This window comes from Saccostrea echinata, unplaced genomic scaffold, assembly GCF_033153115.1.
Source record: "Saccostrea echinata isolate AGI-Se365-2 ecotype Australia unplaced genomic scaffold, CSIRO_AGI_Sech_v1 ptg000014l, whole genome shotgun sequence".
Lineage (NCBI taxonomy): Eukaryota > Metazoa > Mollusca > Bivalvia > Ostreida > Ostreidae > Saccostrea > Saccostrea echinata.
Genome location: NW_026889763.1, coordinates 15,827,139 through 15,853,732, shown reverse-complemented (window position 1 = coordinate 15,853,732; position 26,594 = coordinate 15,827,139). Strand labels below are relative to the sequence as shown.

The following is a 26,594-nucleotide window of genomic DNA, read 5'->3' as shown; positions in this document are numbered from 1 at the left end:
GAATTTGGAAATGGGCAATTTAAACCATAAAATGTATTTCGGGATACTTTTGTAATCATAAACAACTTCCTTCATAAATTCGCTAAATTATATTCACTCTGGTAGTAGAAGCCAAGATTTCTTTCCACATTACCTAAAACATTGATCTTAAATTAAAAAAATAATTAAGCCTAATAAAATTTAGTTGAGACTCCATTTTATGGGAAAAAAAAAATATTGCATATGCATGCATTGCCCAATTCCACTTTCATACGGATTGTAGTATATGGATCGTAGTACTACATGTATTTACTTAAATGTAATGAAAATGGACATTTGATTTGTTTAGATGAGCTTCGACCGCCTCTCTCTTCCCAAGTACACAAACATCTACGCGCGACCACTTTAAAAATATTACGTTTTCCGGAGAAGTGCCAACTATTTTCTGATTTTAATGGTTGATTTCTGAAACGTTAGAAAACAATGCTACATTGTATAATTCATTACAACAATTATTGTCTATTGTGCTCTCTCTCCCGCTCCCCCTCTCTCTCTTACAAACACATAAATGTACACTTTTAAATAAAAGACACTATATAAGCGCATCATCTAGTAACTTGTTGCCTTTGCATATTAGATTTATACAGGGTATGGGTTTAGATTTCATCCATGCTTTAAAACGTAACTTTCCCAAAATGAACACAGCGCACACTAGTATATACATGTGTACGTATAACCACTGACGCATGACAAATGTGTTTCCTAACCCGTCATAGGTATTTTGGCGTATTTTCTTGTATTTGTCCGCTTTTAATTACATTGTAAGTGATTACAGAAAATTAGACAGGAGAAATTATCATTTACAAAGTGTTTAAAATACTGTCCGTTCTATTATACACATATACTTAATTTTTCCGATTTATTAATTTTAAACTAGGTGCAATAACTGGTCCCGGGAAAACTACCGAGATACGGGAAGTTAGGGCGAGTTACGTTCGTTCGTAAGATGTCGGTATTTCTCTATAGAGACGTCACCGTATGCCGGTGAAGGTTTTCAAATTTATAGATCTATGCTCGGCACTCGGGGCCATTGATCAGTGAGGGTTCTTTATCGTGCCAACGCCTACCGTGACACGGGACCTCAGTTTTTAAGGACATACTCAACGTATCTTAACTACTGATAATTTTTTTTCAAGATATTCTTAATTTAAGATTATTGTGTCATCAGATGATCGTAGACGATAAATGCATAACCAGGGGTTTTGAAAAGATATCAATTGATGAAAATTCTTATATAATTCAAAGAAAAATATACAAAAATAACTAAATAAATATTTCAGATGTTTTGTTTATCCAAACTTGTTTTAGACGAAGTGTAAAACAATATATATAGACATTAAAATGTAATACACAGTTGCTTTAAGTATTGGAACTCTTCAACTCCAGGGAAAAAGACAATAAAGTTCAAATTACGTTGCGTATGTCCTTAAGGTCTCATCCGAAAGACCCTTAATTTTCACTTCTTGTGCCGGGCGCTTGGTGAAGGAACAGTCACTACCTATGTTTACGTCGTAGATTTCACGCGGCAGGGCGAACGAGATTCGAACCCGGGCCTTCCGAGCACGAAGCGAGCGCCCTACCACTAGGCTACCGTGACTGGTGGTACCCAAATAAAGTTTTTGACCAGGTTAAAGTTTTTTGCGGACATACAGACAAACATACTAACAAACAAATAGGCAAACAGACAGAAAGACGGATGGCCAGACTAAACAGACATCAATTAACAATACTACCATTCATTTTCATTCCTACGTTGATTCGACATATTCCTTTGAACTCGAAATAAAAAACACCGCAGATCTGTCTGACACATTTGTTTCACCTTTGGATATTTTACTAGAGAAAGACATTAATGGCAAACCGACAACTAAACTTTATAATCAACGTGATGACTTAATCCTTTCTATCGCCAATATCCCTTATTTTTGTAGCAATATAAATGTACCACAATCACCTGCATATTGAGTGTCTCCCAGTTGATTTGATACACAAAAGCATGTTCTAAGGACGAACAAATTTTAAACGAAGCAAGCTATTGCCAAATAAGTTGATGATTCAAGGATATCAGCATTCTCGTTTAAAGTCAACATTTCTTAAATAAAGTGGAAGTTGACGGACGTTTTTCTTATAAATTGTTAGGCTATTATTATCACAATTCATTCGTTACGGATTTTTCAGTTTGCCTGATCATGAGAAGGAGCACACGGCGTATGTGACCGGTCGCCAAGGGATGCTTTATCCTCCATGGCACCTTATTCCACCTCTAATGTTTTTAGAGGTCCGTGTTTGCTCTACTCCCAATCTGTATTGTCCCAGTGGACTTTTGAGGTTGATCACTGTTCGTTATCTTCATATTTCATGTGACATCTGACACTAATATATGTAATGGATATATGCCGAATGCAGTTGTGTATGAAAAATATCAGACAGTTTAAGGCCCGTTAGAGCCGAAAACTCTCAAACATTTTTTCATACAGAATTGTATGAGGCATATATCGTACTTAAAACATTGCTTTTTGATTTACCGATATTTTAACAAAAGACAAAAGTGTTAATGACCACTGAAGCAATTCTTTCAAGAATGCATGCTTGAATGAAAACTACTCAGTATTTTTTGAATCAGCTAAACAATTTAGGGTTTTTGAAGTGATATACATGTAATTGTTTGGATTAGAGAGTAGGGGTAAAGGTATAAATACATTTTCGTTTTTGCAGAATATCGTTCAAATAAAGATAATATTAAACAGATTCTACAACGACAGCCCCTTCGGGAAAAAATACATTTATAGAACTCGCAATTTATGCTAATAATATTTTAGTGGATCTAGTCACAGTTTAGATCCAATTCACGTGAATTATTAGGCAGCTAGGGTACCTGTGGATCAAGTGTGTACATGTACAACAGATATTGAACGAAATATGAGTAAAGTTAAAAATATATAATTTAATTCTGATTGTAACGCGCCATTTGATTGGGTAAATAAATTATTTTATATCGTATAAATTGGGTTGCCTACGTCACAATGACTTGCGTCAAAAAGTATCGATCCGCCTGACGTTACATTTAAATTTTGTACAATTTGAAGTCATTTTTTAAGGGCAATCATCTTTTTTCTTACACTAAATGAATGAAAATTAAATTATAAGAAATGAAATTAATAGCTACCCACTTTATACGGTATAAAGTGGGTTGGAACAGTTTACGCTTTATAAACCGCTTCGCGCTTTATAAAGCGTAAACTGCCCCAACCCACTTTATACCGTATAAATTGTGTAGCTATTAAATTCATTCCTTAAATACAAGTGCAGTGTAATTGAAACACAGTGATACATAAAGCACTACTTTTAGCTTTTCGGGATTTACCAGGGAAAGTGTTCTAAAACATAAAAAATTCTTCTGGACTTCAAAAAGGTTAATTTCTGTTCCTACACCTGATACATATTTTTGAACATAGACCTTACATATTACCACATGACGTACACACACTCGTTTCCCTGAAAACACTTGTATTGTTTTAAATTATATAAAAGTGTTATGGTTATATTTGTTCAAACGTTTATATGTTGAACTTTTTCTGTCTTTTACTGTCACATTTTGTAATTGTGAATTATAACCTGGAATACACCGACTAAGACGTACGTTACTTCAAAAAGTTCGTTCTCTTCGGTGTCTTTACCACCCTTTATCGGCAACTCGGATACAATCCGTGGATTGTTGAATTCAATCAATTGAAAAAGCTTAAATTTATTAAAAAAAAAAAAAAAAAAAAAAAAAAAAAAAAACTTATTTTGTCCTTTTTGTAATTTTTACGACAAATTTTTTTCTACAATATTTTTAACCCATAGTAAAATAATGTTATTTTTATTCTATGGGTTAAAAATATAACACAAAAACAAGTGCCTGTGCTTTGTATTTGGTGCTAGATAAATAAACACCTTCAAGGTCCTTAAAAATTAACAAACATTTCATTTGTTGAAACTTGATATTCCGTCAACATGTAACTTACAATGTGCATCTACATGTCAAAGTACGATTTTAGGAGTACATATTAATCATACCAAACATTTTGGCGATCGGCAACTCTTAATGTACGACCCTACAACTAAAATAACAGGCTAGAAAAATAACGGACATGGTTGCTACTGTATATCAGTATATTATGATTTTTCAAAATTACATTGGAGATGTGTGGAACCTTTAGAGCAAAGAGAACCGTTTATAGATTTATCTACCTAATTTGAAATGCCTCGCCTACCTGTTAGGAAGTGAAATAATCTATTACTACTAGTTAAGTTACGTTTGGAGGAAATCAAGATCTTAGGGGTATATTTGCGGGGGTGAGAGTGGGGGTCTTATCCCGATTTCGACCGAAAAGATATTTTGCCTGCCCTCTGATTGTTAATACCTCCCATAATTCTAGCATTAATTTAATAGCAACAAATTCAAAAAATTAATCTGACACGAGAAGCATGCGAAAATATCTGACCCCGGCTATTAACACCCACCCCGCAGTTAAAATCAATCGTTCTTAAAAGAAACCTGTAATGGTCATATGGACAAACAGAGTGGATGGAATTGGATGGGAAATTATAAACATTAAGCAGAGATTACATGTCATAATCGTTTCTTGCAGAAATAAGAGCCATAATTGCTCAATCGACGTAAGCAGTCTTTTCCGGCAATTGGCGATGTTCAATTTCGAGTGAAACATTCTCGAAGGGACAAAAAAGGCTAAAAAAAATTTTAGAAAAATTAAATTCAGTGTTTCTTTTCCTTAATTATTTCTTTGTTTTCAACATTTAAACCATTCTGCCCCCCTTTTCGCCGATATACACCTCCGGGCTTGTTGGAAGTCCCCCCTCCCCCCTCCCCCAATTATATTTCTTAGACTTTTTAATCATGTATACCATACACAGTCGCGATTTTTTTTTTGGCTTCCCTCCAGATTTTTACACTTTTACAATGGTAAATATAATTCATAAAATACCATCAAAACTGAGTGTTGTCGATTTGGGGAATTGGGGAAGAGGGCAGGACGACCCACAAGTACATGTACATGTACCACATGAAGAAATTTCGATTTTTCTCAATGAAAGTGTCATGCACTGACTACATGTATTCCAGAATTAAAGGTATATGTAGAGTTCTTAATCAATTTGCCGAATTTCTTTTATTATGCGACATGTAATCTGTTGTAAACTGCATTTCTCTGTATAAACTTGTGATGCTCCTGAGGATAAAACTTTTTATAGTCGGTTAAAAAGCTCTACAAGGCTTAAATGTTAAATTGTTAAACTGTATTGCATGTATATATAATGCCGAAATAAGATTAAAAAAAAAAAGAATATTTACAGAAATTACAATAATATTGCATTACTAGCAGAGTTGGCAAAATGTGCCGGATTACCGACATTTGCCAGTAGATTTCATACATGTCCGGCAAAAGTTGAAACCATGCCGGACATCGTATCCGGTAAATTTTGAAAAACCAGTACCTAGAAAAATTAAAGTTATTCCCGTGTTTTAGGAAAAATATCACTGGAAAAAAATCCCACTGGAACTTTTACGGCATTGTATTGCTTTTATCGTTCAGACAAGGATTGAAAATGTTGATGAAATTGCATAATTTCAAATCAGAATGCATCAGTTTACGTTTTCTAGAATCAAGACAAATGAAAAATCTGTTTAAAAAAATGTTTTCTTATTATTTTCAGTAATACATTGGTTAAATAATTGATAGAGGCCAAAATGGCGCGAAACTCAGAATGATGACGGAAAGTCATAGTCATGCCGTTTTACTTGTGACGTTATGAGTTAACGGTAAGCCCAAAATAGGCCCTTGGCACTCAACGTAGTTTTTGAAAAAAGGCCCAAAACAGGCCCACGGCACAAAGAATGTTAAAGGTAATGCACATGTCAAATATGAAAGCCCTATTTTTCTTATTCAAAAGTTATCACCAATGTAAAAAAAAGTTTAAAAGTAGGTCAAGCTTTAAGGTCACCGGGTCAGAAATCGTAGTATATTTGAAAAGGTCTTGTTACATGTAGTGTGCAAATGAAATATGAAAGCTCTACCTCTTCTCATTCAAACGTTATGACCAAGGTTTAAGTTTGTTAAATTTTTTGAAAAGTAGGTCAAACTTCAAGGTCAAGGGTAAAAAAAATCATAGTATGTTTGTAAAGGTCCATTACAGGTTATGTACAAGTGAAATATGAAAGCCCTATCTCTTCTCATTCAATAGTTATGACCAAGGTTAAAGTTTTTGTGACAGACAGACTGAGAGAAGGACAGACTGATGAATGACAACTTTTTTTGAGAGCGGGTGACAACATGTTAATATCGGGAGAAAAAAAAGCCCTACAAAGAGCACTTCATGAAATATGCCTACGTGACAAGTCTGTGTATTTTACACACCATTAACTCGCAAACAATTAAAAAAAAAACATTCCTTAAATTGACATTTAACATGTTTAAAAGCACCAAAAAATACTATACTCAATGTTTGAATTATATCGTTTTATTATACCTCTACTGTTATTACTCTATATAAAATTAATACCATAAAACTGTCTATTTCCCTGAGAAGATACTATTATCCTCATCTGAGGACTACTCCCTGAAAATCGGAGCTACTCCCTGGGACTACTCCTTCTTGAATATTTATTAATTCTTTGTGCCGTGGGCGTATTTTGGGCCTTTTTTCAAAAACTACGTTGAGTGCCAAGGGCCTATTTTGGGCTTACCGTTAACTCATAACGTCACAAGTAAAACGGCATGACTATGACTTTCCGTCATCATTCTGAGTTTCGCGCCATTTTGGCCTCTATCAATTATTTAACCAATGTATTACTGAAAATAATAAGAAAATATTTTTTTAAACAGATTTTTCATTTGTCTTGATTCTAGAAAACGTAAACTGATGCATTCTGATTTGAAATTATGCAATTTCATCAACATTTTCAATCCTTGTCTGAACGATAAAAGCAATACAATGCCGTAAAAGTTCCAGTGGGATTTTTTTCCAGTGATATTTTTCCTAAAACACGGGAATAACTTTAATTTTTCTAGGTACTGGTTTTTCAAAATTTACCGGATACGATGTCCGGCATGGTTTCAACTTTTGCCGGACATGTATGAAATCTACTGGCAAATGTCGGTAATCCGGCACATTTTGCCAACTCTGCTAGTAATGCAATATTATTGTAATTTCTGTAAATATTCTTTTTTTTTTTAAATCTTATTTCGGCATTATATATACATGCAATACAGTTTCACAATTTAACATTTAAGCCTTGTAGAGCTTTTTAACCGACTATAAAAAGTTTTATCCTCAGGAGCATCACAAGTTTATACAGAGAAATGCAGTTTACAACAGATTACATGTCGCATAATAAAAGAAATTCGGCAAATTGATTAAGAACTCTACATATACCTTTAATTCTGTTATACATGTAGTCAGTGCATGACACTTTCATTGAGAAAAATCGAAATTTCTTCATGTGGTACATGTACATGTACTTGTGGGTCGTCCTGCCCTCTTCCCCAATTCCCCAAATCGACAACACCCAGTTTTGATGGTATTTTATGAATTATATTTACCATTGTAAAGGTGTAGAAATCTGGAGGGAAAGCAAAAAAAAAAAAAAAAAAAAAAGAAAAAAAAGAAGAAAAAAAAGAAGAAAATAGCGACTGTGTACATGTATGGGTATGGTACACATGATTAAAAAGTCTAAGAAATATAATTGGGGGGGGGGAGGGGGACTTCCAACAAGCCCGGAGGTGTATATCGGCGAAAAGGGGGGCAGAATGGTTTAAATGTTGAAAACAAAGAAATAATTAAGGAAAAGAAACACTGAATTTAATTTTTTTAAAATTTTTTTTAGCCTTTTTTGTCCCTTCGAGAATGTTTCACTCGAAATTGAACATCGCCAATTGCCGGAAAAGACTGCTTACGTCGATTGAGCAATTATGGCTCTTATTTCTGCAAGAAACGATTATGACATGTAATCTCTGCATGTTTATAATTTCCCATCCAATTCCATCCACTCTGTTTGTCCATATGACCATTACAGGTTTCTTTTAGGTACGATTGATTTTAACTGCAGGGTGGGTGTTCATAGCCGGGGTCAGATATTTTCGCATGCTTCTCGTGTCAGATTAATTTTTTGAATTTGTTGCTATTAAATTAATGCTAGAATTATGGGAGGTATTAACAATCAGAGGGCAGGCAAACTATTTTTTCGGTCGAAATCGGGACAAGACCCCCACCCTCACCCCCGCAAATATACCCCTATGATCTTGATTTCCTCCAAACGTAACTTAACTAGTAGTAATAGATTATTTCACTTCCTAACAGGTAGGCGAGGCATTTCAAATTAGGTAGATAAATCTATAAACGGTTCTCTTTGCTCTAAAGGTTCCACACATCTCCAATGTAATTTTGAAAAATCATAATATACTGATATACAGTAGCAACCATGTCCGTTATTTTTCTAGCCTTTTAATTTAGTTGTAGGGTCGTACATTAAGAGTTGCCGATCGCCAAAATGTTTGGTAGGATTATGTACTCCTAAAATCGTACTTTGACGCTTTCTGTACGAAAATCACACAGACTTGTCACGTAGGCATATTTCATGAAGCGCGCTAGCCTACGTGCTAGTCTGTGTGATTAACACACCAATAATTCACACTAAACTTAAAAACATTCCTTATATTTACATTTTACATGTTCAAAAACACCAAAACATAGCAAATGTAAATACCAATATACTGTGGAATCATCATTGTTCGTGGGGGATCAATGTTCGTGGATTTCGTTGGTCACCCTTACCCACGAATTTACATCCCCTCGAACAATTATTTTGTCAACATATTGATTTATTGAATCTACCAAATAAACGAGCAGCCCACGAAATTACATCCCCACGAACCAATAAAATCTTGCTTGCCCACGAACATTGACCCCCACGAATTTAAATGATTCCACAGTATTTACATTTGCTATGTTTTTCTACTAAGCCAACTGTGAAATTGATTTGAATGTCATTTTCGTGTATACTCACAGTGTATACTACAGAGACGTTAATAAAAAGATGTGACGATATAGGGCAGCGAGAAATTCAAACATTGAGTATATTTTTGGTGTTTTTGTTGAACAGACTTGCACGTAGGCATATTCGCGCTTCATGAAATATGCCTACGTGACAAGTCTGTGTGATTTACACACCAATATCTCACACAAAACTTAAAAGCATTCCTTAAATAATTTTAACCAATTAAAATGAACAGTGGCAGAACGTTTAAGGAATCTCGAGTAACGTCACAACCGCTTTAAAAACTTTAATATTCAAATGTTTTCGACAAAATTTTGGCCTACTAATACACCTATCCATTTTGATTTTTGCCATAAAATTTCACTCGGTTATATAGAATATTTGTTAAAATATTAAGATAAACATAACCTTAGCTTTTGTCTATCGCCGCACGGCAAAATTGTTACCGAAGTAGTTTCGACGTTACTTTTCAGCTCTCATTTTCAGTTCATTCGCATATCTTTTTAACCTCTTCCATGCTTCTTTTTAATTATCTTTGTTGCCCTTTTGCTATAAACTGTCTTGTTTTGAGTTGTATCAAAATTATTTGAATTTTGTCCAAATGTTGTTTCTAAATTCATTCCTTTTTGTGTAAATCTTCATCACATCATCAGATTCAAATGAGTGTTGAATGGAAATTTCATAACGACGTCGGTACATTCTTGCCGTGCGGCGGTAGACGAGACCAAACATTGTGCTTATTTTGATAATTTATAAAATATTGCACATCTGAATGAAATTTTAGGTCGAAAGTCAATACAGATAGAGGTATTAATATACGAATTTTTGATGAAAACTTTCTATTATTAAAGATTTTATAGCAGTTGTGGCACTCGCTGTTATCTTGTCCACCAAACCACCTTCCAAACTGTCTTTGCTGACAGCTTTGAAGCATTTCCATCGGATGACAATCGACGATTTCCGTCAGGTTTTGTTCGTTTTGAGCATCAATACGAAGATTGATCCAAAATTAATGTCTGAGGCTGTTCAGAAATTACAAGTGGGTCAACAGTCCAAGCAATCCTTGGTGGAAAATAAGTTAGATAAGTTCATAAATGATTTCATAGCTATGAGAGACGAAAACCATGAAATCGGACACCGACCATGAACTTGCAGTTCACAAGGCCGACATTGATAAATTTGCGCAAACTATGGGCTCTATTGAAAGAGTCAGCAGTAGAAATCAGAGAGCAAGTTCAGACTATAGAGCGATCTTAGTGTACTCACATCAACGAGGATATATTGTTTCAGATCCAAAACCTAGAAAAAAGTACAGAAGGACATTTAAAAACAATGATCTATGTAGTACAATAGTACAATATCGTAGTATGCGCAATAATCTCCTGTTTTTTTTGGGGGAGGGGGGGGGCTTGACAGAAGCCCAAGGTATAACACAAAAGAGGACGTGTGAGTCTCGTGAATGGTTTTTGTGATGACCTTCTTGGGCTCCGTTATAAAAATCGGGACATCGACAGAATATAATAAGATAGGAAGGCGAGGGGAATGGAGAATGAAGACCAGTAGTAGTGAAATTTTCATCCTATAGGGTAAGAGAGAAAGAACTGCAGCAGGCTAGTGGAAACAAGATACACAATTCTGGAGCAATTTCCAAGATCAATACAGGAGCAAAAAATACAACTTTACCCAATTCTGAAAGAGGCGATGGGAAGTAGAAAATGACAACAATGGTTTTAGCAGACTCTATATATGTACGGAGCACAGAGGACCGGGAACTATGGAAGCTCTGGATTCAGGCGCCAGGGAAGACGATGATATTTGACATTTTCATACTGAAGTATTTAAATTCATCAGTTGGAAATCAGTGGCGGTTTTCCCATAAAAATTAAAGAAATAGGTTTCCAAAATTTGCTATTAACTTGTGATGTTATTCTTTAACTGAATGTTGGCTTCAAAAAGATTTTAATGTGTATGTCGAAAATTTTGACTCTGATGTTTTCTCTAGACAGAAAAGCAGAATCATCCAAGGCGATGGAATTATAATTCTGACTCGTAGATTTCACAATTATACATCAGTTGTGAAAAATCAGCATGATACTATTATACGGTTAAAAATAAATTCTTATTAGAAATACCGACAATAAATTATACGCAAGCTGTGTATGATATTCCAACTAGCAGTTCTACTGCCTTTAGGACTTTGACGTGTTCATTGACCTTGAAACACAAATAACTTTATTTCAAGGTAAAGGAAAAGTTATGATATTAGGAGATATGAATGCGCAAACTTAACTAGGAAGGACTTTATAATTGATGATATTATGAATGAGAACAACCAGAGTTATATGGAAACTATTGGTTATGAAATGAACTGTGATTTGCCATAACGGTTAAACCCGGATGAAATGATCACTAACAATGATACGAATTATTGACAATGTGTAAATCTTCTGGGTTGAGGATACTAATTAAATGGCCACCATAAAAAACAAAATGGACAGGAACTTTACGTTCATCCTGGGGTTAAGTATGGAAGACTACTGTCTATTTATTCATGTTATCAGGCCCGTTGGAAGCAACCTCAGTTGGGGGGGGGGGGGCACAGCTACATTTTCATTTGAGGGGGCACTATCAACTACCAAAAATTTCTTGACAAGCAAAAAAAAAAAGAAGGTCATCAGACGTTTTTTTGAGGGGGCACAAGCAAATAACAGCTGTGTTTTCTATAGTAAACTATATATCGGCAAAATTATTGGGGGGGGGGGGGCACCCCCCCCCCGTTTCCTACGGCCATGGTTATTCCCAGATATTTTCTGCTTGATAGAAAAAATTCTAGTGTCAAATTTTGCCACTTATTCTGATCATGCATTGTTACATTCGCATCTATCCACCTCCCCTGCAGTGAGCGAAACAAGTGAAATAACTACTTACTACAGGTAGAATTAGTTGTGATAGCCATTTTTGATTATAAACATAGAATTATTATAAACATAGAAGTATACTTTTAACAGAATCTCTTTGCAGATATCAGTAGTCCATCTAGATGTATGCTATGCAAGACATTGCAATTTTATTTGGTGAAACGTATTCCTTGCATTTATCAAAAGCAAATTAGCAAGATAAGACTGTCATCACATAATTTAGCTATAGAAAGTGGACGCCATAAAAAATATCTTTCGCGAAAACCGAATATGTGAACTGTGGACATCCGGAATTGAAGTCGAATTCCATTTTGTTTTATAATGTCTATGATAAAAGGATTTGCGTGTAAAGTTTATTAAAAATTTAAACTAGGAAAAACCATCTATGTTTAAATTTATACAATTTTTATGGGCAAACAATGTCGAATATCTCCGTAATTTGGGAAAATTTCTGAACCATACACTTAAATTACGTAATGGATGTTTTACTGTCTTACAAACAATTTAAAAAAGGTTTTTTGTACATTCTCCAGTATGAATTACTTATAATATTAGCTCACCTGAGTCGAGGCATAGTGATCTTTTCTGATTGAAGGGTGTCCGGCGTCCGCCTGTCATGTGTCTCTAGCTGTCGTCTGTAATCTTCTCATATCTTCGACTTCTTCTCCAGAACCACTGGGAAAATTTCAACCAAACTTGCCACAAAGTATCCTTGGGTGAAGGTAATTTAAGTTTATTCACAGGAAGTGTCACGCCAATTAGCAACCGCTAATGTTAAAATGCCGAGGAGGTAATCAAGAATTCCTAAAAATTAGGTCACATCTTTTAAAAATCTTCCTCTCAAGAATCACTGGGCTATAGAAGATGAAACTTAAACGAAAGTTTATTACATGCTGTAGATTCAATACTGTTCATGACCCCAGATAGTAGGGTGGGGCCACAACAGGGAGTCAAAGTTTTAGGAATATATAGGAAATTTCTTTAAAAATCTTCATCTCAAGAACAGCATAGCCATTATTGGTCATATTAATGCAGAAGCATCCTCAGGTATTGTAAATTCAAGATTGTTCAAATCATAACCCTGAGGGTAGGGGGGAGGGGGTTTACAACAGGGAATCAATTTTAAAAAGAAATATTTCGGAAAAGTCTTAAAATATTTCCCCAGATTACAGAAATTGAGGTAATCAAGAATTATTAACTAAATGTAAAATTTTAAAAAGCATTTCATGTTGTAAATATACTTGTATATAAATATGTATACACGAGGTTATGAAGTATAGTTTTAACTATAAATCCCAAATAAGCGACGATTTAAGTTACTGAGCAGTACAGATAGAATTTATTCAGTTATTAACTTCAATGTTTTAGCATATTTAATTCATGCAGTTTCCATTATTTTTTACGGAGTCCTGAACTCATCATTGATTTCACAAGAATAAATAAACAATTCGGAAAATACATGCATGAAATAAATATTTTGAGAATTGTTGCTTGCTTTTAAAATTGTGAATATATTATATTTTTTATGCTGAATCTGTCTTCCCATCTGTAAAAATATTGATTAATGTTTTTTCTTCAGATGTTACGCAAATAATTGTTTACGATATTAAGAAAAATTCAAATAAATTTCACAACAGTACAATATCGAGAATTTAACAAACTTACAAAGCAAAACCTATCAAACCATGGATGCAAAATTATCTCAGGGAAACTTTATTTGGTAAATTTGTGATATCAATCAAATGTGAATCCATCTCGCTAATGTACTTAACATAACTGGTCCCAAAAATGGAAAAACCAAATACATGTCCATGGTCTGACCCCAACTTTAAAGACTCATATAAAAGGATAGGATAAAAGAACTATGTTAAATGTGGTTCTGGGAGCACGTAAGGTAAGGTGATACATATATTTAATTTTATTATATATAGATCCAAAGCTATTCATGAATCTTCGAGAAATAACTCGTTTTAAGAATAATCAAAATTATCTTTAACTACAACCAAAATACATTGCTATTTGAATAACTTTAAAAAAAATTCTATCAATATTTCGAGCAATGCTTGATCGTTGTTTGGTCTAGAGACACGAAGTATTACGTATATATAAAGAATGTAAAAAAATACTGCAAGGACACAAACCAACTAAACAAAAACATAAAAACCAGAAGAAAAGGATCAATAAATCTGAAAAAAAAATCTCTGCATACTTTTCATATATAAAGTACAGCTCTAGCTGTAGACCTGTAGCTCACTGGTCTGCCAAAAAATTGGGATGGACAACCAGAGAGCTACAGTACCACCCATTAAAAAAGTGTATATTTATTGAGCACAAAAAATGTGCTGTTTCTCTATTTATTTCTCCGTATATTTAAACTGCAATCTCAGTATATTATCGTATGTTCCTAGCATATTCTTTCACTATTTCTAACCGTCAAGGTAGGTCATTCGGTAGAGCGCTCGCTCTGTGATCGGGAGGTCGTGTGTTCGAGCCCCGGTCGCGAATGACTTAAGTCGATAAAAAAATAGGTAGCGACTGCTCCTCCGCCTATCGCTCGGCATTTTGAAGTGAAAGTTACGGGTCCTTCGGATGAAACTTTAAAAACCGAGGCCCAGTGTCACGGCAGGCGTTGGCACGATAAAGATCCCTCACTGCCCAATGGGCTTGAGTGCCGAGTAAAGGTTTAAATTTAAAGCCCTTCGACGGTATATGGTGACGTCTCTCTCTATGAGTGAAAAATTCTCGAACGGGATGTAAAACAATATACAATCAATCAATCAAACACAATTCATTATTTCTACATCAAACATTTCTTATAAGTTATAACCATTGTTAACCATTGTTAATTGCCCTCCTCTGCAATTGGGTTTGAAATTGAAAAAAATAACGATAGATCCAGCAAAATAGTATTTTATGACTCTTAACTGCTAAAGTGCTTTATAATTCACAAGTTTTAAGATTCGTCATTCAACTGAGATCAATAGATGCAAATGCTTGACAATCATGACTATTCGCAATTTTCTCGGTTACGGACAGGAAAGGGTGTGATCTGATTGGAAAACTTAAGGTAGTATGAGATACCTCCACGTTATGACGTGCTTCCGTTTGAAGTATAGTTTTAATTTGGTTAAGTGCTTATTATCGGGTCAAATTTTGTAGATACAAAAAGATTTAGTATCTGAAGCTAGTTTTCACAAGTTGGGATTTTATTATTAATGAACAAAAATTTGCAAGCCTGTAACTATTAATATTTGTACTAAGGACATTAAAAAAACAAACTCTATAAAAGATAGTTTAAAAGTAGCTCCTCTTGAACACTTTTAAGCAAATACTAGTACAGGTATTTCCATTGTTTGAGTACATTAATATACGAGGGTTGTTCGAAAAGTTCGTGGACGATGTCAATCTTTGTTATACTACTTCCAAGAAATTTAAAATAAGCACAATATCATGTGTAAAAATATTTGTTTTGTTGATCTGTGAAATTTCATTCCATTCGATTTGATAGAAATTATTTTTTTTTTCATTTTAAAATCAACATGTTTATTAACCACGGCGCACACTTAAAAGCAATGTAACGTCAAAAACATAGCGTCAAGAGTTTCTTACAAATTCTATCCCTATACATTCACACAGTATAGTCCAATACCCACGTATTAAAAACCTTTTTCAATCACTTGACATTTATTTTTCTAACAATTGTTCTCGTTTTATAATTTCCTTTGTTAATGTTTAATCTCTTTTACCGCTTAACTGTGCTTTCACTAGATCAGCAACTCTGAAGCGCCTACGTCTTTCCATGACGTCCCAACTTTTAAAAGTTTTCGTTCAGATTTTTACAGTTAAACCGTTTCTTCACAGATTGTCCTCGTCAGATACAGAGTCTCTGACACTCAAATACCGCCTCTACCATTTACACACACATGCACTACTCGCTTGTGGCATATTTTCTGATTCCTCCAACATTTTTAGCGTTTATTCAGGATTTTCCGCGAGTATAACACAAAACTGCACCGTTATCTGCTGCTCCGTGACGTTCTAAAACGTCATCGTTTTTGTCGTTTTCAATGAGGACTACCTATCTTCTCAAATTGATTTCTTTTTACCGAAGCAAAATATTAAGCCAAAATTTGGAATAAGAATCGATGTAACAGTTCTTAATTTAACCGTCTAGGATTTCTTCGTTTTTGCTCAATTTTACAGAGAAGATGACTACAGACATTATTTAGTGTATTGTTTGTAAATTACTAAATTTTGACCTGAGCCGCGATCCGATTTTTGCAGTTTTTAATTCTGGATAAGTTTTAGATGAATGATGATATTTTTAAAAAATTTAATACAAATCATTTAAATTTATTGTTAAAATATTTCTACCAAATTTGGATGACATATGACGTTAAATAAAAAAGATATGACAGAAGTCCACGAACTTTCCGAACAACCCTCGTATATATATATTTCACTTTCTATATTTTACTTTGTTAACATATTTAAGCACATTCTAATTGTACATTACCATAGAATGATACCCGTTTGTTTTCAAGAACGAATTTTTCCAGTTTTTTAAATTTGTTTTTTGTTGAAAATTAAAAAAAATAATGAGACTTGTTGCTTGAAATTTTTGTTTTCATAGCAACACTGTATAATTCAACACCTGTCTATAATATTAAGCTTCTGAAAAAAAAATATAAGAAAAAGAATCATTTTTGTATATTTTTATTAAATTAAATAAAAAATAATTAAAAATTACAATTTAACATAGTGAAAGGTGGGAGTATCCAAATCCTACAAATTTAAGCAAATAAATATTTAGGAGAAATTTTGTCCCATACCAGAATTTCCTTTGCCCTAAAATGGACACTCTAGTCGCCCGCGTGGTGCAGTGGTTAGAGCGTCTGCTCTAGAGTCGCAGAGTAAGGAGTTGATCCTTACGTCGCGGGTTCGAATCCCATTGCGGGACGTGGAGACCAGTCCTTCGGATGAGACCGTATAAACCCAGGTCCCGTGTCGCAGTAGGTGCTGGCACGAAAAAGATCCCTCACTGCTCAATGGCCCTGATTGCCGAGTATAGGTTAAAATTTGTAGCACTCCACCGGCAAGTGGTGGCGTCTCCATATGAGTGAAAAATTCTCGAGAGGGACGTAAGACATCAATCAATCAATGAACACTCTAGATGAAAATTATTCTTTAAAAATCAAACACTTAAAACTGGCTATTGCTGGTATTACTTTTTTCAAACTAATTCTACAATCGTTTGTTTATTTTTAATATACGTTTGTAGGTTAATGTGTGTCTCCCAGTTGATTCGATACGCAAGAGCATGTTCTACGTATGAACAATTTCTAAAACGAGGCAAACTATTGACAAAAAAGTTAATTACACAAGAATATCAACAGTCTTGTTTGAAGTCATCATTTAACAAGTTTTATGTGGTTGATACAATGACATTGTTACCAAATACAACCTATCATGAAGTCAAATGCTGACTGACGTTTTTCATACTAATTGTTAGGTCATTATTTACACTCTGAATTGTCTACGGATTTTTCCGTCTTCCTCGATCACGACAAGGAGCACACGGCGGGTGTGACCGGTCGGCAGGGGATGCTCACTCCTCCATGGTACAACATTATAATCTCTCTAACATAAAAGTATTACATAATGATAAAGATACTGAAATGAAACAAATAATAATGAGGGAAATTGTACGATTAGAAAAGAGTTAGAAGAAAACTATAATGATTTAAGAGCCCTGTCTAATATTTATTGAAAAAAAATCATTATGGTTGGTAAATAATTACGAACCTTCAAAAACATAAGAAATGTCTCACTTTATATTTAAGTTATACTTAAAATATTTGGCAGTCACAAAAGATCTGCAGTAAAAATCTACGATTTACTATAAAGTCGATCTGAATTAATTGTATGTACACATGCACTTATAAACCATCTTTGATTTTTTTTTTGAGTGGGGTTTTAAGATTTGTTTGCATTTAAAAAATTAAAACGATTACATTTACTTATAATTATTTAACAAACATCTGGGATTTTTTAAAAATATTTTTAAAAAGAAAGTTAAGCGCATGTGTACATAACTTTTTAAAAAAATTATATATATACTGTTACTATGCCAAAATTTCGAACACTTGCAAACGTAATGTCTATTTATTATGGATTTTTTTCTTATTTTTTTATTTTAAAGGGAAACCGCTTATAAATCTTGTACTAACGCGCATCATCAATAAATCTGAATATTTTTTTCTCAGCCTTCAATAATCACTTTTTAAAAAAGGCAAAAATAGCAAAATCGTTTTTTTTCTCTATAAAACCACAGATGAAAGAGATGATTCAAGTGTGTTTTTTGTTGATGGTTGCGAATTTCCTTTCACATACTGTTGCCCAAGAAGACATTGGTTCTATAGTAGAGAATGCTGTTGACCGTGCATTCAGCGGCGTAAGAAGGGACGGAGAAGAATCTGAGGGATCGGCAGCATTCGCTCCAGATTCAGAAAGAACCGTTCATTTAGGACGAATTCCAGCACGTAAGATAAGAAATGCATAACATAATTAAAAACAAATCTTAATGTACATGAAAAATGTGATGATAACGAACCGTAATCGATTTTAAAAGAAAAACTACAAAGAGTATGAATATATAAACAGGGTAAACATAATGCCCCAAAAACTCCATAGGAGGGAGCAGGTGCCCTGTCGGCCGGTCACACCCACCGTGGGTCTTATGCATTGATCAGGTAGACGCAGTATTTTCCTTAGTCAAATTTAGTGTTAAAACAAAGGCCTACTAATTGGTACAAATATGTCAAAATCGGTAGATTATACATGACTGTATTTGCTAACAAGGTCATTATAACAACGATAGAATAAAGAAAATGCTGACTTTAAACGAGGTTTTTGAAATTTCTGTAACATCAACTTATCTGTCAACAGCCTACCTCTGCTAAAAATTGTCGCTCTCTTCAAGTATGATATGAGTTCTAAATGCGTTATAATTATGTATTTGTTAATTAACAATATATATGACTCATAATCTTGGTACTTTATTTACCTTTCAACGGTTCCAAACAACCCTAAATGTGTACAGCTTAATTTTCATATCTTGTGACTGGTCATCAAAAAAAAATTACTTTGGTAAAAATAACTCTCATTCTACACAAGAATAGTCTGAAGTTGATATTAAGAGGATGCTGGAATTCCTCATTGACAACATCTAGTAGTCTTGGAGACCAGGTCTTTCCGCATATTGTTGGAATTCCGATGGGCACTAATTTTGTTCCTTTTTTAGCCGACGTGTTTAATATTCCTAAGAAGCAAATTTATTTTAAAAATTATTCCTGAGAAGAAAATACTTCTGTGGCCATTAACCTCACATTCAGATATATCGTCGACGTTTTATCAATTAACAATACTTACTTTCATTCATTTATCGGCTCGAAATATCACAGTGAACTCGAAATAAAGAATATCTCAGTCTGCCATATCTGTTCATTTGGATGTTTGAATGACCATCGGGATGACTTCAGCTTATCCATTGTCAACTTTTCTTATTTATGTAGTAATATTCCGCTATCATCTGCATATGGTGTTTTCATCTCCCATCCTATTCGAAACTCAAGAACATGCTCTGAGTACGATCAATTTTTAAAGCGAGGCAGACTACTGACATGAAGTTGATGTCACAGGGATTTCAGCAACCTTTTTTAAAGTCAGTATTTTGTAAATTCTTATGGTCGTTATAATGCCCCTGTAAGCAAAAATAACCTATTATTGAGTGTGACCGTTCGACAGGGTACCTGCTCCCACCTCTGGAATTACCCGGGGTCCGTGTTTAATTTCCTTTTCACAGATATGCATTGTCTGTTGATTTTTTTTTTGGATCGATCACTGTTCGTTATCTTCACCTTTTTTATTCTGAAGGTCGAACTACTGACAGCGTAGCGTCCAGACAGGAATCTGGCACTGGATCGGGAGCAGCTCGAGCACTGGCCAGATTTTCCCAGAGTAACTCTCCAAGCTTGAACGCTCTAATCAGCGATCGCTCAAGAAGGGCTACAGAAGCTGCAGAAATAGTTGCAAGGAACATTTCAGAAAGGTTTGTGTCCGTTTCCGAAAGGCATATGGTCTCATCTTATCAAGTGTATGTGTTAGAATTACATTTCAGATATATTTTTTTGTAAAGAATGTGTCATTAAATTAATATCTTTATAGCTTTCAATTCAATTTTGATTCCTGCTTGTTTAACAGTCGAGGTAATATGACAGAAACGTTAAAGTTTATAACCAGTGATCCACAAATTATCGGAGAATTTCGACGAAGACTTGCTAAATACTGTTATGAACGACCCTACTGCAATGTTCGTTATCCCTACCGAAGAGCAGACGGGCAATGTAATAATTTGATGGACCCTTTACTTGGGTCCTCAGGCACCCCACAACAACGTGTCGTACCTGCAGCATACGATAATAGTAAGTATCGTTCTGAACTATATAATATATATTTCACTTTGTTATGATAGTGTACTAAACAGTCTGGATAATGGAAATGGCATTTGAAACATACTTACAATACTATTTTGTGCACGAAGGGAATTTAATGCCTTATTCGTTGTAAACTATCAACGAGAAGATCTTTGTAGAACAATATAAGGGTTCAGTTACACCTTATTGGATCGCGCTAACAGATATCAAAGAGATTTATGAAACAAGCAGTAGAATGCAATTCCTTGGTAATCCGTTCTTGAAAGTCGTCCCCGGCCGTTATTTGAGAGGCCCTTGCAATCAACAAATGATCCGTAAAAAAGGACAAAAAGCGGTTTCTTTTTGATCACAATTATAATTTAATCATTCAATGTGTAGAGTATTTTTGCAGAACTGAATACTACTAGAAACAGTTCTGTAACTGACGGCCAACTACCAAGCGCTAGAACTGTCAGTAACAATGTTTTCCAGTACTGCTCAGGGGGCATGACTCCTGTTAGTGCCAGGTTTTCTACCTACCTCACCCACCATGGACAGTTCATAGACCATGACGTCATTGCCACGCCCTCTGAAAAAGGTGCAGTTTGAATCATATATTCAATTTTTCATTGTCATCATCTCAATTTTAACTACATAAATAAAACTCATAGATGATTTCACGGCTTATTTTCTTTTCCAGATAAAAATAACAAAGATATTTTAGACTGTTGTACCCAAAAAAGGTAGGTTGTTTTTGTTATCTGTTGATTTATACGTTAAATGCTTTCAAGTAAAATAAAATTAATAAAAAATTAATATAGACAAAGTTTGGCATTAATCATATTAGGTTAAACTGAGTCCAAATTTGTTAAATTAAATGTGTCAGGTTCTTATAAAGTCAAAATTATTATTTAATAGATACAGAAATAAGATATATTTTAATTTCTTTTTGGGTGTATGAAAGATTTCTATAAAAGTATTCTTATTGATACATAAAATGTTATCTTAGCAGATTTTAATAAATCTTCTCTAGTTAATGTATTTCAATATTAAAAATTATATGTATCCACTACCCTATTAAAAAAAAAAGAAAGAAAAAAAAAACAAACTTTATCAACCAGAGGCAACAATATCAGCCACAGGGCCGAAGTCCTGAGGGCTGATATAATGGTTAAGTGCTCATATGATATTAAAAAGGGTGTGAATCCTTTTATTACATTTCAACCGTGAAAGTGATATTTTTCACTATGGGAAAAAAAATCAAAATTGCGGCAAAACTCTCAAATTTCCTTACCTTCACAAAAGTAAAATTAAGAAATACTGCCGTATAAGATAGCGAGAGTATATTAACCATCCTGACTAAGATTGACAAAATTTCTCAAAGTTGTTCATTACATCCATGTTTAAAATTTTAATCTTACAATCGACTAGCTATGACGTCACAGCCTACGAAAATGTGTTACTAAATGACAAAAGCAAAAGTAAAACCGAAGAAAACATAATGAACAACAAATTCAATGAATGTTTTGCTTTGCATTTGTAAAAATATCAAAATCTTTTGTCCCAATCGTGATATAAATTCCATACCGAACTATTAAACTTTACAGACTTAATAATGCATGCATAGCGCAGTTGAACAAATGCTTAAGCACGTCTTGTTTTTCATTAAAACACCTTATTTCAAATAAGTGAAAATTAAATCAACAATAATTTAACCGAGAATATTATTTTTAAAAAAGTGTGCTAAAGCTATATCAATTAAATTTTTTAGTTTCAATCCTTTCCTGTCGTATCATGTTCAAATTAATCGAGATTACCACAAAGAGGCGGCGATAGCAAATATTACAATTATTATTATAATGTAGAGTTTGATGATCCTTCCTGCTAAAGTTTTTTCAAGCTTGCCCACATTCTTCTACACTGACACAGCCACATATGCACATTAGCTGGGTATTGTCCACTAACACATTTCCCATAGGCGACAATGTTAACGTTTTCTCACACAGCTCTTCCCCTAATTCTCATTGAAAGATGGGACACCCCTCAAATGAAAGCTCGTAAAGTTCTCTCTCACTGGTTAAAATCTCGAAGTGGCATGTCAGATTCTTTTTCTGGCAAAATGCACATGTTCGCAAAACATCTGAAATTAAAGTAAAAGTAGGGCTATTCCCAAAATCAGTGTATACACATATCAAACAATTCAATTCCTCTTTGATCTCTATCATACAATGTCAAAGTAAGTTTTCATACAATTACTGTTTTATTACAGTTAATAGTATCTTTGTCGCTAGAAATTCAATGACATAAATTGATTAATTAAGTGAGAACTAATTAATTAAAGGCGGTTTGTTATCAAGGTCAGAGCTATGGCAACGCACTTTGAAAAAAAATTACGAACTTTGAATTTTTTTTTCAAATATCTTGTACGTGAAAAAAAAAGAAAACACTTGCTGTGGCCTTCAACTCGACATTTAGATATATCGACGACGTATTGTCAATTAACAATATACATTTATTGACTGGGTTCGAGGGCAACATGCGTTTTGTCGGACCCAAGAACCAAACTGTTTGCCTGAGGCCGTTAGATCGAAGGCAAACAGTTCGGTTCGAGGGGTCGACAAAACGCATATTGCCCGAGAACGCAGTCAATAAATGTTTTGTTATACCTTTATTTATTTATTTTATCATTATTGTTTTTTGACAAGGAATGCAGATGAGATTTAGCTGACCCCGCCCATTATGTGACGTAAGCTGTCCAACATCTCATCGACAGGTCCAATATCTCAAACCGCGGTCAAACATCGATTTTTTTTATGCCCGTTCAGTAAAACATTAGAAATGTTAGACTTTTTTAGTATTGAATATATAGGAACAAATTTTTAAAGGTATAACAATGGTTATTTCCATTCGTATGTCGATACGATATATCCCAGTGAGCTTGAAATTAAAGATACCAGAGTCTGACACATCTCTTTCATATTTGGATATATTACTAGAAAAAGACTTAATGGTAATCTAACAACTAAGCTTTATGATAAACGTGATGACTTTAACGTTTCAATCGTCAACTTCCCTGACTTATGCAACAATATACCTTCATCACCTGCATATGGGATTTATATCTCTCAGTTGATTCGATACGCAAGATCATGCTCTTCGTATGAACAATTTCTAATACGAGGTAAGTTATTGGCAAACAAGTTAATGAAAAAAGAATATCAGCAGTCTCATTTAAAGTCGTCATTTCGTAAGTTCTATGGTCGATACAATGACCTTGTCAGCAAATACAATTTATCGTTAAGTCAAATTTTCATGCTAATTGTTAGGCCATTATTTACACACTGAATTGTTCCGTTATTACCCGATTATGACAAGGAGCACATGGCGGGTGTGACTGGTCGGCAGGGGATGCTCACTCCTCTATGGCACCTGATCCCAACTCTGATGTTTTAGAGGTCCGTGTTTGCTCTGCTCCAAATTTGTATTGTTTAAATGGACTTTTGAACTTGAATACTGTTCATTATCTCCATACATTTCAACGGACAATTGATATGGCTAAATTAACCTTGTACTTTTAAAGAATTATGGCCTTAAAGTCCTCTGTTCTAAATTTCAGAATAAAAATTAAGAATTCCCAAAATTGATTTTCATTAACAGCAAAAGCATTCGATCAAATGGAATAAAGTTTGAAAAAAAAGCGACACTTACTTTTGCAGATTTTTTTTTATGTCTAACCATGACATGAAGAACACGTGACACAGTGAATAGGAAGAGCAATAATTTATTATCACAACATAAAATTAAAAATATGAGGTATATATAAAAATAATATTTTATTATAATATATCATTTTTTCTGCTTAAATATGTAGTATTAATTAGAAAGCATATGGAAACTGAGGAAATATTTGGAAAAATACTAGCTTCATTTGATGATTTTTTTTAAATAATTCTTTTTGAAAATTATCTATCCTATTAGATGGACATTATACCTTAAATAGTAAATAGATTTATACCTAGAAACAGTATTAAGAAAAACGATCGGAACCTCTAGTTCACAGAGTATAGTGTATTGATGAATCTATATCAGGAGTGACTGGTCACGGTTGCCTAATGTTAGGGCGTTCGCTTCGTGATCCGGAGGCCAGTGTTCGATTCTCATTCGTTGCGCCGCGTTAAACCTAGGACGTAAATATAGGTATTGACTGTTCCTTCGTCAAGCACTGGACATTAGAAGTGAAAGTCACAGGTCTTTCAGATGAGACCTAAAAAACCGAGGTTCCGTGTCACGGTAGGTTTTGGCCCAATAAAGACCCTCACTGCTCAAAGGCTCTTAGTGCCGAGTATAGGTCTAAATTTGAATTAAGCACTCTATATGAGTGAAAAATTCTCGAATTGGAGGTAAAACAACATACATACAATAAATCAATCATATCAGGAGTGACATCAAGGTAACTCAAGCATGTTTTATGGTCCATTTGCATCTGGTTTTATCTTGTTTGAGAAAGGATAAAAAACAAGATGTATTTGTAAAACACTGATGCCCCCATATGGCAGCTTATTTCGAAAGGTGAAAGTTTCTCAAATGCAAGTCACCCCAAGGTCAAGGTTAATAGATCAAAAATGGTGGTACCCAAAGAAAGGTCTTGTCTCAAGGAATATACCTCTGAAATATGAAAACCCTAGAAAAAACCATAAAAATGTTACGGCGAAGGTTAAAGTTTTTTCAGAAGTAATTCAAACTTTGAGGCAGGTCAAATGTTCAAAATTAATGGTGCCCAAGGGAAGGTCTTGTCACAAGAAATACACATGTGATATATGAAAGCCCTAGAACCAACCGTTCAAAAGATCTGGCCAGGGTTAGATTTTTCAAAAGTAAGTCAAACTTCAAGGTCAAGGTCATAGGGTCAAAACTCTTGGTATCCACGGAAAGGTCTTGTCACACATGTGAAATATGAAAGCCCTAGAACCAACCGTTCAAAAGTTGTGGCAAAGGTTTAATTTTTTTTTTTCAAATGTAGGTCAAACTCCAAGGTCAATGTCGAAATTGTTGGTATCCAAGGGAAGGTCTCAAGAAATACCTCTGTGAAATATGAAAGCCTTCATACTAACTGTTAGTATGAAGGCCAATTACCAATTGTCTAGAATAAATAGCCAAGAGGAAAGTTTGGTAAAATTTTGCAAAAGTGGGTCAACTCCAAGGTCGAGAGTCAAATATGTTCCTACCCGAGGAAAGGTCTGTCACAAGGAATACGCATGTGAATGCCATAGCCCCAACCAATCAAAAGTTACGGGTAAGGTTGATGTTATTGCGGGCAGACAGACGGACGGGCGGATAGGACAAAAACAATATTTATTATTTTATTTCACGAAAAGATTACCAGGAAAATTACTTTTTTTCGCCATAAAATAAAGCCACAAGGTCGAGGAAACGCAACGTTTAGGATACTATAAATTCTTGAAAGCAAGGCTATCATAATATTTATTTTTTTTGTTTATGTATACATACAGTAAATGAATGCTTCATAATTTTTCAAATTCCTGTCTCTAAACACACACACATATTATCTTAAGAACCGGTTCTTACTTACTTGGCGTCCATCGATTGAACAATGAAAATCAGTTTTCATAAGAAATAAAGGAGAAAACTTTCCGTGAACGCAAATAGGTTATTTTGTAAAAGAAACAGCAATAAATTATTTATTTTAAGTAATTATATAATTTATTTTAAGTATGGATCAGATGCAAAGGGAAACAAGCACGACATTTAAATTATAAATCTTTTTTTTGGTTTCTTGCATTGGAAAGAATACGAACAACATTAACTTTGCAGTAGTATGATTCTTGACGAGTTTTACGGGTCAGTTGTAAGGGGAAATCAAAATAAGATTCGTTCAGAATATACACGTATTTACTTTTTATATGAAAATGATATGTTAATAAAGACTTACTTTTCTTGGTAGAAAATATCCACAGCATTGTTTTAACATTGAAATCGACAAACTGGATCCATTCTTCAAGCCAAACAAAACTTGTATGCACTTCGTTCGTCATTTAGGCGCACCTCCATTAAGGTGTGAAAGTGGTAAGAAATATTTTGTGTTCCTTA

At 34.2% G+C, this 26,594-nt stretch overlaps 1 protein-coding gene across 1 annotated transcript in view; it reads left to right on the top strand.

Annotated features, from left to right (window-relative positions):
- The window catches only part of LOC133186539 (peroxidase-like protein), a 38,532-nt gene that overhangs the window by 6,811 nt on the left and 5,127 nt on the right, over positions 1 to 26,594 (top strand). Inside the window, exons 3-8 of the mRNA XM_061321771.1 lie at positions 18,347 to 18,554; positions 19,948 to 20,122; positions 20,275 to 20,499; positions 20,888 to 21,084; positions 21,187 to 21,229; positions 26,449 to 26,570. Of these exons, the coding sequence (XP_061177755.1) occupies positions 18,347 to 18,554; positions 19,948 to 20,122; positions 20,275 to 20,499; positions 20,888 to 21,084; positions 21,187 to 21,229; positions 26,449 to 26,570 (970 nt within the window). The remainder of the gene's footprint in view (positions 1 to 18,346; positions 18,555 to 19,947; positions 20,123 to 20,274; positions 20,500 to 20,887; positions 21,085 to 21,186; positions 21,230 to 26,448; positions 26,571 to 26,594) is intronic.